Below are 16848 nucleotides of genomic sequence, written 5' to 3' on the forward strand. Positions count from 1 at the left end.
GAGAGAGAAATCACAAGTAGGCAGAGAGGCAGGCAGAGAGAGAGGGGGAAGCAGGCTCCCCTCTGAGCAGAGAGCCCAATGCCCAGGACCCTAAAATCATGACCTGAGCCAAAGGCAGAGGCTTAACCCACTGAGCCACCCAGGCACCCCTATATATATATATTTTTCTTAAAAGATGCTCAGACCAAAAGTGGATTGAAAAGACATACCATCCTCAGGAAGATGGAAATGCTGCTAATGTTTTGAAACCGGCTAGGGCATGAGTGGATGAGTAGACTGCAGGAGGGTGGTGCCTATTTCCTCACTGTGCCAGGAGCCCAGGCAGAACATCCCAGCCATCTCTGTCCTCTTTTGATAAGGTCTTACTGGAATGTTTGCCTGAGAAGCCCTGCAGGGCAGGCACAGTGTTAAGGTAGCTAATGTTGTTCACCTCTTTACTGATAGACCATCTCTAGCCAAAAGGATATTTATGAATATGTTCTCAATATTTAAAAAAAATAAACTTGGGGAAAGAATCTGTAATTCACTCAAACTGTGGCAGATGGGATCACATAATTCTGGCTGAGTGCAGGAGCTCCCAGGTCACCCTATCCCAATAGGTCTGAGATCCCCACAGACAGGAAGCAGGTACTTGGGGAGGCAGCAGATCCAGGGGTTGCTGTGGAGAGCCCTCAGCCAGAATGGCTTGAAGAGCAGGAGGGGAGGGGATTTTTCTGCATATCCTGGTCTACAGAACAGGGAGAATTTGCCTAACAAAAGGTGGCCTCTTGTTCCTGCTTTTCCCCTAAATTTACTGCTTGAATAATTATAAGGACCCTTGATTCTGAAAAGTGTTCTTGCCTATGATTCATTATTACTGTGTTTTTCAATAATTTATCTGGGTCAGTTTAACTCTCCTTAGTGGGTCTAAGCTGACCTTTATGTGCTTAGGAGACCCTGAGTACCCATCTCGAAGTGCTGGCCCAGATCAGCGTGCGGACCACACATGACCCGCAAACAAAGCTGTGCAGAGAGCAACATGCACAGCTTTATATATTCAACCACACTGACTCCATTAAATCCAGCACGTGTTTACGCTAGACAAGTACATTTTACTTGTATCAATCCTCACAATGATCCTATGAAGCAGGAATGTTATCGTCTGCAGTTAACAGGTAAGAAAACAGAGTCACAGAGAATATGTGTAAGTTGTTCACCTGCGAGTCCGTGGTGGAGGACTGAAGCTAACCAGCCAGTCCAAATGGGAAATTATCGACACAATGAAGGCAAGTTACACTGATGAAGTAGGAGAGGAGAAACACTTCTTCCTCTTAAAGCTATGTTCAGCAAGAAGAAATTCTTGGAACATCAAGAACCGGTTGCAAACTTGGGGGAAATAACAGAAACTGGCTAATTTGTTGGGAGTCTCCAAATAAGCAGTGAGAAGCCTGAGCCCTCGGAATGCACAAGGAATTTTCTAGCCTGCCCCTTCTCACCTTTTAAAACCCGAGTCCCCTCTTAATCAAATATACAGATGACACCCACTCAATTTCTCTCACAGGACTGCAGCAAACATGCTTTGGTTTGGTTTCAATATAAGCAGAAGCGAGAAGAGAAAAGAACCGAGGATAATAATATCACATACATAGTGTCTACTGTGTATTTAGAGTTTTCTTGATGTTGCTACTTTTCATTCTTCTATCAATCTTTAGGACCAGTATTTGTCTGTCTGTCTGTCTGACTGACTCTCTTTTCAATACAGGACAGGAGGCTGTGGTTAAATGCCTTGCAGAGAAACCTCATACAGCCAGTGTAAAGCTGGGCAGAGCTTTTAATTCAGGATGGTCTTAAATGCTCATATTTGCCTCATGTACCTCTTACCCCAAATCATACACGGAAGCTATTTAGAAGACACATTGATGTAAGTTCTTTGATGCACGAAATCCAAATCACAACAGTCACCTCAAGAAACACCATTTCATGTTTCAACTAGAGCTCCCAATCAAGTCAGAAAACATTAAAATAAGGAAAGAATCTTTGACTATTAACTAAAAACATGTTTCTATTCTCCATCAAATGTGCTTCTCGGGACTTATGCACAATATTTAAGTGGCCCTTTAAGAAAACCAGCTGGGGTCCAGTGCAAACAGGTTAAATTGAAGAAGTGATCCAATGCCTACATGTCATCAAATTGCAATTATGTTCACTGTACTGTTGTTCTTTGCTTTTTAAGCCACTTTTTTAAGTTTCACAAACTTCATCCACAGAAACGAGGCAAACAATTATCACTTGGCTCATTTGTCCATGTCAGGGGCAATCAGTAGACAGCCTGTTATGAACATGGCTATTGCAAATTACTCAAATTATATCCAGACTGTGGCAAACATTTTCATGAACATTTAACTCATGAACTTGAAAATTCTTCTGAGGCTCTTCACCCTGTTATTCAACTCCATTCTGCAGGGACTCTGCCACTAGACCTGGATTTAGAGATATTTCAGCCTCCATCATGTCCTGCCAATGGAGTTCAGGGAAGTGTGCCAAACTCCATTTCCCTTCTGCTTTGCGTCAACCATGGGGAATCATTAGCTGCTGCGCTCAGAGCACTTACTGAAGAATCATTTGATAAAGAGGACCCTCACTGGGTGGGAGAGCTAATGGACCTCCAAAGTCACAGAGCAAAGCACTGACAGGGAGGGTCCTGTAATTTTATATAGTATATCATCAGGAAATGGTTACACTGTGCCAGTCAATGCTCTTAAAAATGGAAGCTTTGTTTCAAAACCTACACAGGCAGAATGAGAGACAAAGTAAGGAACAGCAACTTTTCAAAAGTCTCCTTCCCCTTTCAACAGCTTTCTCTGCTCCCCAAATCCTGGGAGCATTTCATCCACATCACTGACTGCCCAGTCCATCAGCCCATTTATGGAAGTACAGCCTCGAGCAATGGCTGCTGTTGGACTGCTTCTCCCTTTTTCTAGCAGTTCCATATTTCATGCAAGTCAAGCATCTTCCAAGTGAATTGCTTGACAAATTTCCAAAATGATCGCTTCAGATCAAATTCAGCTAAAATGCTACCCTTTCCTAAGTTTTGAAAATCCATTTTTACAGCAAGGCTGCCGAAACATCTAATGAGCTTCAATTCAGGAGAGGCACATCCTTTTAACTTGAATTTGGCCTCAAAACAAGTTTGGCCCAGTCAAATGCCTACCAATCTTTTCAGTCACAATGCCTCCCTCTCTCAGTCTAGTGAAATAGATTACAGATAGCACCATTTCCCAAGTTCTTAAAATTCCTAGAAATGACATAAAAAAAAAAAACATGTTCAAGAATATTCTGCTTTTATTCAGAATATTTTGATTCAATGAGTTTCTAGTGACTTGCTTTCCTTCTTACCCAGTTTTATTACTGTAGGATATATCTTTCTATTATTTCTTTTTTTCTTTTTTTAGGTTTCAAAACACATGAATTCAGCACGGAAAAGAATTAGCATAAAAAGTGTAAATTAATTATTAATAAAAGAAGGGGCAGACACATTCAAATGGACTTTGCAGTATTTAATCTAGAAGGGCTTAATTGGAACTTTTCTTATCAGCCTAATAATAATGAACTATAATGACCTTGATTTAACAGAGCCAGGGACACTATCTATCTTTCTTAATGGAAACATGAGAAGCAAGGGGTCAAGTGTCTTAACCAGGTATTACATAAATGAAATATGTGTGTAATGTATAGATCTTAGAAAATTCATAATGTTTGAAGAAGAAAATAGTTATAAAACCTATTAGGTTTTTTTTTTTTTAATTTTTACTAAGCTCTTTTTTAGAATTGGACTGCTATTGCATGCTCAAATTTAGAATTTTTTTAAAGATTTTATTTATTTATTTGACAGACAGAGATCACAAGTAGGCAGAGAGGCAGGCAGAGAGAGAGAGGAGAAGCAGGCTCCCCACTGAGCAGAGAGCCCAATGCAGGGCTCGATCCCAGAACCCTGGGATCATGACCCAAACCTAAGGCAGAGGCTCTAACCCACTGAGCCATCCAGGCACCCCTAGAATATTTTGATTTTCATATATATATCATGATATAACGAGCATTTTCACATCCCTAAAACATTATGAAAATTCCAATTAGGTTGATTTCATCCAATGCATAGGTGTATTCTAATGTATTTAAAATGATAAATTCAGGGTGGTTTTTTTTTTTCCTAATACAAATAAACCTGTGGTGAATATTCTTATAAATAAATCTACATACACATTTCTGTATACTGCATTTTTAGAAACAATATAAATATTTTGAAACATTACATATAGGAGATACTTAACAAAATGTATTCCCTCAGGTAGTAAATGAGAATGTGTTTTTACTCTACTCTCAGCAAACTATTTGCTTTTAAAAATCATTAAGTATGTAATAGGCACAAAAAAAAAAATTAATTTGCATTTCTTTGTGAGGCTGAGTATTTTCCATGTTTATTTGTTATTTGTATTCCTTTTTAAGGGAAGAATATGTTCCCCTTGTTGCCTGTTTTCCTACTGAGACTTAATTTTCACGTTACACTAGTTGATTTACGTGACTTCTTCAGAATATTAATTCCTTGCCATATTTTATTTTACCATTTACTGGTGATTCATCTTTTAATTTCTGATTTATAGTATCCAGACCAAAAAGCAAGGTTTAGCCAGGATGTTTATTTTTTCCTTCCATTGCTTTTTGTTCAAAAGGTCCCTTCAATTGCTGTCATAAATAAGTATGTAATTTTATTTACCATTTTCTTCAAGACTTTATTAATTACATTAACTCTTGAATTCATTAAAAACAACTTTTCATATAAAGAAGGAAAGTAAAAACCCAAATTTGATTTGTTTTATCTGATCGCCAACCAACTTTACTGAGCAATCAGGCTCTCATTTTCCTTCTGATTTATAGATTCCTCCTTACTCTACACTAAGTTCCAGAACATACCTGATTCTGGTATTGCCAGTCTGTCAGCCAATGATCTAGGACTTTATAACATATTTTAAATTCAGCAAGACCAAGTTTGTCTATTTTTCATTAAAATCCCTCTGTTGAGTTATTTTGAGAATCTTGGTATTGTTCTTAAATTTTCATTAGCTTGCTCTATAATTTCTAAATACTAAAAATAGCATCCTGAAAATACACTAATGAGTAAGAAAATAACAGTGAAAAATATGAGACCTCCCTCATCTCAACATTCATGCTGTTAACACATTTGAGCAAACACTTTCAGGATCTCTATCAGAGATGATCTAGGTAGGTTTGCATCTACTCTTCTTAGGCAAGTAAACAGAAAAGTGTTAGAGCATCATCAATCTTTTTCAACATAGAAAAAGTTTTTTTGATTCATGGGCTCCCAGTCACAGGATTTATCATAGGATTGCAATTTATTTATTTATTTATTTATTTGCAATTTACTTTTAAAATACTAAAAAATATTATCTTGATTTCTCTTAGATCTGAATGTCACAAGTAAAACATTTACTGTAGATTCACAGACACCTCTACATTTTGTTGCTCTAATATACTGAATTGTGTTTTTTATTTAACTTGAAACATGGCCCAGTTGGTAATGTATCACAGATACCCCCGGTAGCATGCCAGTCACGTGAAAATACTTCCCCTTGTTTTCCTTACTTCCCGACAATAAACTACTTCACTTACTCCAAGTGCATTACAAAGTACAGCGCCATTTAATTCCTAAGTTCATTTCTGTATGTATTTATTCAACAATATCTTGGTGATAGGAGGTGCTCAATAAACATTTGCCAAATGGAGGACAATGAATGAAACATGGTACTTAAATAGAGTGCTATACAAAATAACACATTATTAATAACTACATGGGGATTCTTAGAAGTGGCTGATGCAGGAACAAATGTAAGCTTTTTATTCACAGCAAAGCCCAGGAGATGAATAGTGGGCACATGCAATGTGTGATTTATTCATACACTCTAGTAGGAGATTTATAGACATCTATTAACCTACTCGAGTTCCAATTCTGTTTTAGGCTGGTCTTCTGTCATGATTAGCTATGTTGTGACTCTATGTTAAATAACAGGTTGTCTGTGCTGAAATATGCAAGAAATATGAAGACAGAAGGTCAAAATTATATATATATCCCACTGAATCATAGATGTATCTCCACTTCTGTAGGCAAAAAAAAAATTAAGCATGCATATATGCACAAAAGCAAAAGACATTTTTTTCCAGACCTGAGATCCATTATCATAGTATCATAGACTGGATTTGTCTCCCAAATAATTAATATGTTGAAGTCCTAACCTCCAGTAACTCAGAATGTGAGCATATTTAAAGAAAGGGTCTTCACAGAGATAAGTGAATTAAAATAGAGCCATACGACTTGTGTCCTTATAAGAAGAGAAAATGTGAATACAGACACATCCAGAGGGAAGAAAATGAGAAGATACAAGAAGATGGCCATCTCTAAGCCCAGGGGAGAGACTGAAAGGAAACAACTCTGCCAACACCTGGAGTACGGATTTCTAGCTTGCAGAACTGATAAAATACTTAAACCACTCAATCTGAGATACTTTGTTACAGCAGCCCTAGCAAACTAATACACCATGAACTAATCCAGAATAGAGTGAGGCTGTATGTTGAAAAAGAATAAGAATTATTTTGTTATTTGCAACATTCTCAGTTTTCAAAAAGATTAATCGTACCTACCTGCATACTGTGTGGGGCCTGATTTGATCCCTCCTTTGGGTAAAACACCATCCTAAAAGTCAGTGCTTTAGGTGATACTGTTGATTAATCCCTCCACCAATCAATTAGAAATTCAAACTTTACTGACGGCACTGTCCACTTCCACATGACGATCCCTTTAATGTACGGTTGAGGATCTATGAGAACTTGGATTCAATTCATGCTTGGAGTGGGTAGATCACTCTTGGCTTCTCCCTGGAGGTCTTAAAGTCATTTGTGTGCTTTCTACCTCTGTCTACACTGACCTAATAAATATAACACAAGAAGACGGATGTGGGAAGGAGCATTCCCACTTCCCTTCATCCCCAACCTAGTTTCACAGAGGACAGAAATGGGGTGTAAATTTTGTAAGTAGGGTAAATGTAATAGTAGTCCCAAGTCATATGGAAGCCATGTTCTCGACCGTGAGGGCAGATCCTGTCCTGTTTATATTGACAGAAGACCACTGTCACGTATTGGCTCTTCCAAACCTGTGTTGCCCACCGGGACAACTCATCTTCCTTGTGGACTGAAGCTGGCCCTTAGAGTCAGGCAGGATTTGCCAACATCTTCGAAGCTCCTAACTACAAGGTACATTTCTCAACGCCGTCTTAATAAAACAACACAGAATGAAGCTTCATAATAGCAATATATAGAGGAAAAAGTCATAATTTTCCATGCTTCATGATTCAGAGTAATTAATTTAATAAGTGTGTCCTATGAGAAAAGTAAATAAAGAGAAGAAAAGGGGTGTGGACACATATGATCACTGAAGCATATACAATTGCAAGAAAAAAACAAATTACCCAGGTAGTGCTGGAAATAAAAGCTCAGTGGGAAATATTTTGGGGATGCTAATTTGATTCTTCTACAGAACCTTAAAGCTGCAGTGCTTACAAGTGCACTATTTATCTCCACCTGTTTTTTATTTTTAGCATTTATATAACCTTAAGTCTCTAAAAACCAATTAAACACCTCCTGATCTCTACTGGGAATTTTCCCTAAGTAGTTCTCTACCTCGACTATAACAGGACTATGATTTCATTTACAACATCTTGCTGGAGAGCATTTTATCAAGAGAGGTGTTAAAAAAATAATGAAATTAATAAACGAGGGCAGAATCAAGATGAGCTCCAGTCTTCTCTGGACACAGTTACAGTCTGGGGATTGGTTCACAATCAACACTGAGCTGCGTGATCTTAGATGAGCAATTTGCTTTGTCCTGCCACAGTCTGTAGTTTCTCAAGAAAGGGTTATTGCTGCGTACAGGCCAATGTGTCTAAGCCCCACACCAAAAATGCAGGCTTCTAAAGGGAGTAAATAATTATTTCTATTAAAGTAGTAGATATAATGTAAACCCGTCTTTGCTTAGGTAAAATTCTGACCTTGTCTATTTTAATTCAGTTTTACTTTCCTCAAATACTAAAGTCACCAGCCTTGCCCCTCCCCATATTACGACTCCTGAGTCTGCCATTCCAACAACTAGACTAAATGCATCCCACGTACACTCCAGAGCTCAAACACCACCCTCTGCCGTCGGGCCTCTCGGAGGGCCTGCCCCCCGCGCCGGCCACCAGTGGCTTACCGACAGTGTTTATGGGATCCCGTCAGGGTCTCGATCACAAAGCACTCGCCATCATTGAGACAGTATGCGAGGTCCTTGTCTCGGCAGGGTTTGAAGTGCTCAGACCGCTCCGTGGAATACGTCGTTGTATCTGTCAACGGAAACACAGAACCGCTGTCAGCAGCACAGTCGGTCACCCCAGGTCAAAACCCTGGCCGGGATCTGTGCACTGAGGACTTCTTTTTTTTTTTTTTTTAAGATTTTATTTATTTATTTGACAGACAGAGATCACAAGTAGGCAGAGAGGCAGGCAGATGGGGGGGGAGGGAAGCAGGCTCCCTGCTGAGCAGAGAGCCTGATGCGGGGCTCAATCCCAGGCCCCTGGGATCATGACCTGAGCTGAAGGCAGAGGCTTTAACCCACTGAGCCACCCAGGTGCCCCGCACTGAGGACTTCTACGTGCTAACCCTTCACCTCTAGAGAGAGAGCACAGACCCTCCACTGGACTGAAGAAATGCAGCTGGATATGACGTTTCATGACTGAGTGGTGTGTGTTCCCCCAAACTCACAGGGTAAAACATAATCACAATGAGATGGTACCAACAGGTGTGCCTGTGGGAGGGGATTAGGTCATGAATGGGATTAGTACCCTTATAACAGGGCCCCAGAAACCTCTGTCGCCCATCGCAGTCATAAGAAGATAGTGCTCTATGAGCTAGGAAGTCCTCACCACGCACCAGACACTCAATCTCCAGGCACCTAGATCTTGGACTTCCCAGCTTCTAAAACTGTGAGAAATAAATTTCTGTGTTTATGAGCTACCCAATCTGTTAAAACAGCCCCGGCTTACTAAGACAAGCACTGTATTCAGTTTTCTAAATTTCTCCACTACATTTTAGCAATTGGAATCACTCTATAAGCCCCCACCGAGGACACGATAACAGTAAAAGTGGAATGATTCTGCAGTCAAACACCTCAAACCCGCTTTCGTTCACTCAGTTTTTAACAAACATGTTGCATGAAAGATTGAAACAGGATCTCCTTCCCTTTATTGTTGCCAGATGTCATTAAACATCTGATCAATGCATATTGCGACTGTTCTGTGGAAACCGATGTCAGTTTCTAAGAGTTTTTTGTTTGTTTTTAGTTACAGTTCTAATGGGCTAATAGCTGAACCAATTATTCTTCTACTTTTTCCCCCTTTTCTTATGTAATTAAAATGCAAATATTCCAAATTCTGAAACAGAATCTCAATGTGAAGAATGTTTCTGGCATATAACTAACAGAACCAAATTACTGTCATTTTTTAAGCATTATTTTAAACATTTGCTTTAAAATCATAATTACTAAAATTTTTAAATTAAGCTGTATGTCTGCATCCTTTTCCTAAATATGAAACTAGCCATAACTATGTCCTATCTATTAGATACAGACTCTGTTATCACACGCACATATTCTATTCTCACAGTTTTAAGCAACTGAAGTATTAGCACCAACTCCACTGCCACATTGGAGAAAAAATATATTTAAAAAGTCAAAGAGGGGGGCATCTGGGTGGCATAGTCAGTCACGTGTTCGACTCTTGATTTCGGCTCAGCTCATGATCTCGGGGTGATGAGATCGAGTCCGGAGTCGGGCTGCAGGCTCAGTGGGGAGTCTGCTTGAGATGCTCTCTCTCCTCTCAATCTCCCTGTCCCTGCTCATACTCTCTCTCTCCTTCTCTCTCAAATAAACAAATATTTAAAAAATAAAATAAAATAAAAAGCAAAGGTGAATAAATGATTCTGCATTCAAGCTCCTTTAATTCCCTTTTTCAGATCTAGATTAACAATAATGTTCAATAACGTGGGTTATTATAACCAACCAGCTCAGTAACTGGAAGCCACTGTGAGCCTCTTTTCCTGTTCTTTAACCAAACTGAAGGGAAAGTGACTGCCCTAAAAGGAAATTCACTCATACCCTTCCCACATCTTAGAATCCTCAGCGGACCCCCATCCCCATAGGAATAACTCCAAATTCCTCAGAGATGCACATAAACCATGTGGAATTTTGCCCTCTGGTGTCATCTTGTGGCCTAAGACACACAACTTCATTACCAATTACTTTTCTATTTCTCCAAACACCAGGAACTGTCACACTGCTCCTTCTTCCTGGACCATCTTTTTCTTTGCTGGAAGACAACTAGAAATCCTTAAAGTTTACATCATTTTCCCATTGTGTCTCCAGAACACCTTTTATCACTCACATCACTGCTTCAACATTCAATGCTGCAAGTAGCCATTTGTTCACATGTTTATCTGTTTCTTTAGTCTGTGTTTCCTTAAGATCAGAGGTGGAGCCTTGAATCACAATTGGTGTTCAGGAAAAAATGTCTTCAATAAATCTGGATCACTCTAACACTGCTAACACTTTAAATGCCCTTGGTAAAAGATATGATCGTTAAAGACACCATCACAATCATTTAAGAGTTAATGCATATCTCACAAGTTAGATATAATTTCACACCAATATTACCATTTTAGTATACCTACTTTTATATTGAGGAATATTGGAAAAACACACATCGTCCTCAGATTCACAGAAGTCTTCACTTATATACTGCTCATATAATTTGGGCATCGAAACAGCCCACATCTAATATCCTCTATTTTTGGTAGTACAACAGAAACTTATTTTTCCACTTCAAAATATCTATCTGTTAATACTTTGGCACAAAATAAAGGCTCTGCAAAACAGACACATTTTCTGTTTTCCAGGAGATCTCCTCTACAGAGAAGATCCATTATGCAAGACAGTTTGCAATAAATAGTTACACAGAATCAATCTCTCTTTCTACTGGAAATATTTAAAATTCAAGAGCTCTGAGCAAAATATTCAATATGAAACACCACATAGTTGACTGCTACCCTGACTGCTGAAGTATATTAACTCATGATCAGTTAGTTAAGTTTTCCTTTAATTTCTTATTATCCATTTATTGATATTCACTGATCATTCCTCTAAGAACAGCTTTTCATTAACATAACCTACAGCATAAAAAGTGAGATCCTTATTTTACAATCAGTGGTTTTAACAAGCTACAGACTCCAAGAGCAATACAATGGCAAAGCAATTACAATCAATTAGTTTTCATCTGACAAATGCTGTCTCCAGCGATTACCTCCCCATTCTACCAACTGCCTTCCCCATCACATTATCGTCTATCAGCACATTTCAGTGCTTCAGAAGAAGCCCAAGTAAATGCCTCTGCAAAAGTCCTGGGTGAGAGAGTACAGAGATGTCAGGATTAACATGTACTCAGGTTTTCTATTTCCATAGCTTAGAGAATGCAAAACTTAACACAAATACACATGTTTATCCCTTGTAATGACTTGATTGGATTCAAGGAAACACCACCGTTAAGTATTTTTAACAATTTTTTTTTTAAGATTTTGTTTATTTATTTGACAGAGATCACAAGTAGGCAGAGAAGCAGGCAGAGAGAGAGAGGGGGAAGCAGGCTCCCGCTGAGCAGAGAGTCTGAAGCGGGGCTTGATCCCAGGACTCTGGGATCATGACCTGAGCCGAAGGCAGAGGCTTTAGCCCACTGAGCCACCCAGGCTCTGTTTTAACATCTTAATTTTTAACATCTTAATACAATAAACAGTAACAGAATGCTAGGCTTGCTCCTTCTATCAGTAGACTGCAATCATCAATAAATATGAAACCTTAGAATTTACCTAAACACTTTACTACTCAGTTTCCATTTATCACTCACCTAAAATCACAAGGTATTGGGCGAAGTAAATAAAATTCACTGTGAGGTAAAAGTTTACACTTGTAAGGCATCATGCCAAATATATCAATGGAAAGACAGAAAAATTTCTTAATGGAATTACTAGGCCATTATACTAACTCTCAGACCACCTACCCACTTTTGTAAAGTAGTAAATAAGGTAAATAAGTAAACTGTGCCTGGCCTAGTGATTATTAGGCTTTTTATCACTCATGACCAAGCTCAGCCCACCAAAGAGACAACAATAATTTTAGATGACACCCTCCAATATCTACATATCTACTTACCAGTGCATGTATGTATATATTTGTTCTTACATATAAAATATACTACAAACATCTAAAATAGAACATAAATGCAACTGAGATAACAATAAAGTATGAGGTACACCTTTTCATTACCTTTTTGTGCCTGAAAGTGACCCCATAGGATTTAAAATGTCCAGGTGAGTATTTTGTTCTAAAGAGGAAATAGGGGACATTTGGAAGGATGACATAATGTATGTGATCTAACTCCAAGCTATCATGACCTTAAATAACCTTGGGACGCTTTAACAATCAGGTATGGAACTCTCATGGTAAATTTATCCAGCATTTTTGAAACCTGTTTATATACTTAAAACTGATTCACTTTTACTATAGTCTAGTACACTAAACTGACCACGATATATGGTATTATTTTTTATATATTTAAAATTCAAAGGGCATCTTCTGTTTCTAGGAGTATAACCTGATAAACAAATTTCTTATAGAGGTTTTGATTGTCTTCAAAAAAAAATCACATGGATGGGGGCACCTGGGTGGCTCAGTTGGTTAAGCGACTGCTTTTGGCTCAGGTCACGATCCCGGAACCCTGGGATCAAGTCCCACATCGGGCTCCCAGCTCCCTGAGGAGTCTGCTTCTCCCTCTGACCCCCTCCCCTGTCATTCTCTTACTCTCTATCAAATAAATAAATAAAAATCTTAAAAAAAAAAAAACAAAAAAAATCACATGCATGAAGTCTCAGGTAAGTAAACAAGGAGAAGCTACTATTCCCATGAATTCCCATTTGTTTATTCAAGGTTCTCTCTTATTCCAGAGTAACTCCTTCTCAGATATCATTCACTTCCCTGCATCAGCCCAGGGATCTCCCATCTGACCAGGCCATGAGCTCCTGGGGGACAGAAAGGATCTTCTCATCTCTGATCGAAGGTCTTATGGACGGCCTGACACAGAGGTGAACACAACAGGTATTTATAGAAGAATGATCTTCTTATACACGAGCATTTTTCTAAATGTCCTATACTGAAAACCGTGCATGTTTTTCATAAAAGAAAAACTCCCTATGAATACATGTTTAGAAGTTAGGACTCAAGAAGAACTTCAGAAGCAATTTAGGTAAAGTGTATAGAAATTGATGAGAGGAGGGAAAAAAACGAAGTTCATGGGAAGAGGGCATGGGAGGAGAGAAAAAAGGAGGGATGATATTCGAAAAGAGAGGACAAAGGAATGTTAAGCTTCAGATGAACAGAGATGGTGCTAAGGACAGGTCTTCCAAGCACCATGACCAAAGTTCAAGGTCTCAGGCCAAGAAAGCGTAGTTGCTGTCATGAGGAACTAGTACTCATTCACTTGAGACCACAGGGGCTGTACAATTATCCAGACCACTCATCTGGCACTTGTTATATGTCGTTTAATGTGCTTTCTTATATTTTTTATGGGTTTTGGTCTCTATCCCCAGGGAGGTCAGGGAGAGTGCTTTGCTTTTAAGTTTTGTATTCTTTCCACACCATGTAGCACACATAGTAAGCAATCAGTACAGTAATTAAACGCACAGTGGGAAGTGGTGGTGGTTAATTCATTAAAGGAAAAAATGGGAAGAAAATGTAAGGCTGGGAAACAGAAATCCCTGCAGATTTTGCAATGAAAGTTAATTTTTTCATGAATTAAAACAATGACTAGTTTTCCCCCTTAAGTACTAAGTTGAACCTGAATATTACTTATTGAGGCTTTCTTTGTTGCCAGCACAACACTGCACACTGTGGGAACACAGATTTTGTTGTGGGAACAAGGTGCTAAATAGACTATTACAGATAATAATTGCAGTAAATAATCGAAATAAAGGGAGAGCCTAATTCAGGCTATAGTGATCTCTGAAGGCTTCCCAAAGGGTTGGCACTGGAGCTGGGTATTGAATGGGCAAGACTTCATCGGCATGGGGAATGGAATTCTAGATATGAAGAACAAGAGAGCACCTCAGGAAGGAAAATGATCACACGCCGCATAAACCCCAGATCCACTCCACGCACTCCCGGCTTGCAAATGTCAAGTCATCGACCAGTTTCTTCCTTCTCCCCACTGAGTTCATGAGAATTCTCTAAGACAAGTTAAGACACAGACTAAAAGCTTTTAGGATTAGCAAAACACCTTTATAGGCCAGCACCCATTTAAATATGGTCATGAACTCCAGCAGACTCCTCCATTCCATGGGAGTGGTATAAATGAAACCTACTGCCATACATTACCATTCCCAGTTGAATCTGCTATTTATCAGGTACCCAGTAAGGAGCACTGGCAGGAGACTGACTTATAAAATATTTAACGGTTAAGGAAAATCCCAAGACGAATGCAGTAGTGTTTGAAAGAGAAACAAACCACTCCTCAGCTGGCAAGAGGTAAAGATAGCTTTCTTCCTTCCAGACATCGTTCACTCTACAGGCATGGGAGAAATGGGGAACGTGAGGCAAGGAATCTATCAGTTCCATTGAGTCATGGGGCTGCTGTGAGAACTGACAGCTCCTGATGTATCCCAGAGCCATCCACTACCACAGCAATTGTAGAAAGGACCCTTCTTAAGTTTGCATGACATACCTGCCACCCTACAGTTTGAAATCTTGCTTCTAAAGACTGCACCAGTTTAAATAAGCCTGCACGAGACATAGCTTGTTCGATAGAAATGCATTTATTTGGAAATTGCAGAGTTTATCCTCCAGCTGAATCTATTTCCTTCTACCTGATGCATACACATGCCTAGACAAACTGCATTCAGCGAGAACAGTTACTGTCACTGGAGTCCTTGTCTTGCCACAAACCCTTGGGCGGCTTCTAGGTACTATGCTACATGCTTCCTAGATACCATCTCTGCTCCCCATGTGGTTCACTGAAATGGTCCCGTCTGTGTCACTAGGCATCTCTAAACCCACTGGATGGATGTTTGCACATTTTTTTTTCTCATCTTGTTTGAACTCTCAGAAGCACCTGTACTCAGCCACTCCCCCCTCTGGGAAAAACCTTTCATTGGCTCCTATATTATCACCTAATGTTGATTTTCCTCCTGCTTTTCAGCAACATCAGCATTACCTGTCAAGTTCATGAGCCCCATCCCAAACTTAGTGCACGAGAAACCAGAAGTGAGTGGTGGGATGCTCAGTTAACAAGCTCTCCAGATAATTCTCTGAGAACCAGCTGCTTTGGTGGATCCTATTGCCAACATGCTGGTAACTCTCATAGTTAGACCTCCAGCCTACTGGTGTTTATGAGCTCAATAGGCCCACCTTTCCCTTCCTGATGGACATCTCGAAGGCACCTAGAAATAAATCTATAGAAAGCCCAAGTCTTACTCTTCCTCCACAAACTGATTCTAGAACTCAACTAACCACACCATTGATCCTGTTGACCGCTCCAGCTCTGGACAGATTTATTCTGATTAATCCTCTCCTTTCCATACTACTTATTAAATACTTTGAACTTCACCTCTGTGCATACTTGGCAGGCAAGAGATTTGAATCTGGAAGAAAGTTCTTGAGTAAACAAACATATAAATGTTTATTAAAGATATATAACTATTTACTTTTCTTTTGAAACCCATGAGAATTAAAAAAAAAAAAATCCTGATCTTCATCAGTCAGCCTTGGGGCCATTCCCATCATGATCATAGATACTTTTTTAAAATGTGTATTTATTTATTTGAGAGAGAGAAAGAGAAAGAGAAAGAGTACATAACCATGGGGTTGTGAGTAGGGGCAGAGGAAGAAGGCAAACTCCATGCTGAACATGGAGCCCACCATGGGGCTCTATCCCACAACCCTGAGATTGTGACCTAAACAGAAACTAAGAGTTGGACATTTAAGTGACTGTGCTACCCAGGCACCCCAAACACAGATTTTTTTTTAAATCATTTATCTCTACACACACTATTACAGCTAATGGAGGTACAAGGGGGTGCTTACCTTATCATGCTGAAGGTACGTGTGGGCTGGTGGTGTGAGATGAATGTGAGAGGGAAAGAGGAAAGTGAAGACCCAGGGAGTCTTCTATGTTGGACACATGTGGGAAAACAAATGAGGAAGTGTTTTGTGATTTTGTATAACGAGAACACGATGGGAGTTGTAGGTGGTTCAAGTGTGCTTGTGTTCTCAAGGTGAGTGTGTCATCTGTGGACTTGCAGAAGCCTCACAGTAGAGCTCAGGCAGACGGCATGGGAGGCTGTTGCAAGGGGGGGTTTCACCCACTCTATGCCATGTAAAGGTGCATCTGGGAAGTAAAGAGTCACAGAGAACAGAACATTGTCCCCAGCACGGACAGCAGTCCCATTTTGAAAGGCATTCTTGCGTAGAAAATCAAATCGCAAAAAGGAAATCAAATCCCAATAGAAAGTTGCTTTGGGAACACGGTGTGGAATGGAGAGCTGAGGGATTCAGATCTAAATTGGCATCTGATTAAAATTCCTTGATGCACCTGACTTAGAAGATAGGCAGAGACATGAATGAAGTGTGTTAGCTGAGGTCTCTATGCTGGAGAAGCTCAAAAGACCTCACCCAAA

General features: G+C 39.5%; 1 protein-coding gene across 11 annotated transcripts in view; it reads right to left on the bottom strand.

Annotated features, from left to right (window-relative positions):
* Window positions 1-16848, bottom strand: part of NRG3 (neuregulin 3) — a 1047703-nt gene that overhangs the window by 577892 nt on the left and 452963 nt on the right. For all 11 annotated transcript variants that reach the window (XM_032838650.1, XM_032838696.1, XM_032838687.1 and 8 more), the window contains exon 2: window positions 8294-8423. In XM_032838650.1, coding sequence (XP_032694541.1) covers window positions 8294-8423 — 130 coding nt within the window. The remainder of the gene's footprint in view (window positions 1-8293; window positions 8424-16848) is intronic.

The sequence above is a fragment of the Lontra canadensis genome, unplaced genomic scaffold (assembly GCF_010015895.1).
Source record: "Lontra canadensis isolate GAN:19392208 unplaced genomic scaffold, GSC_riverotter_1.0 scaffold3, whole genome shotgun sequence".
Lineage (NCBI taxonomy): Eukaryota > Metazoa > Chordata > Mammalia > Carnivora > Mustelidae > Lontra > Lontra canadensis.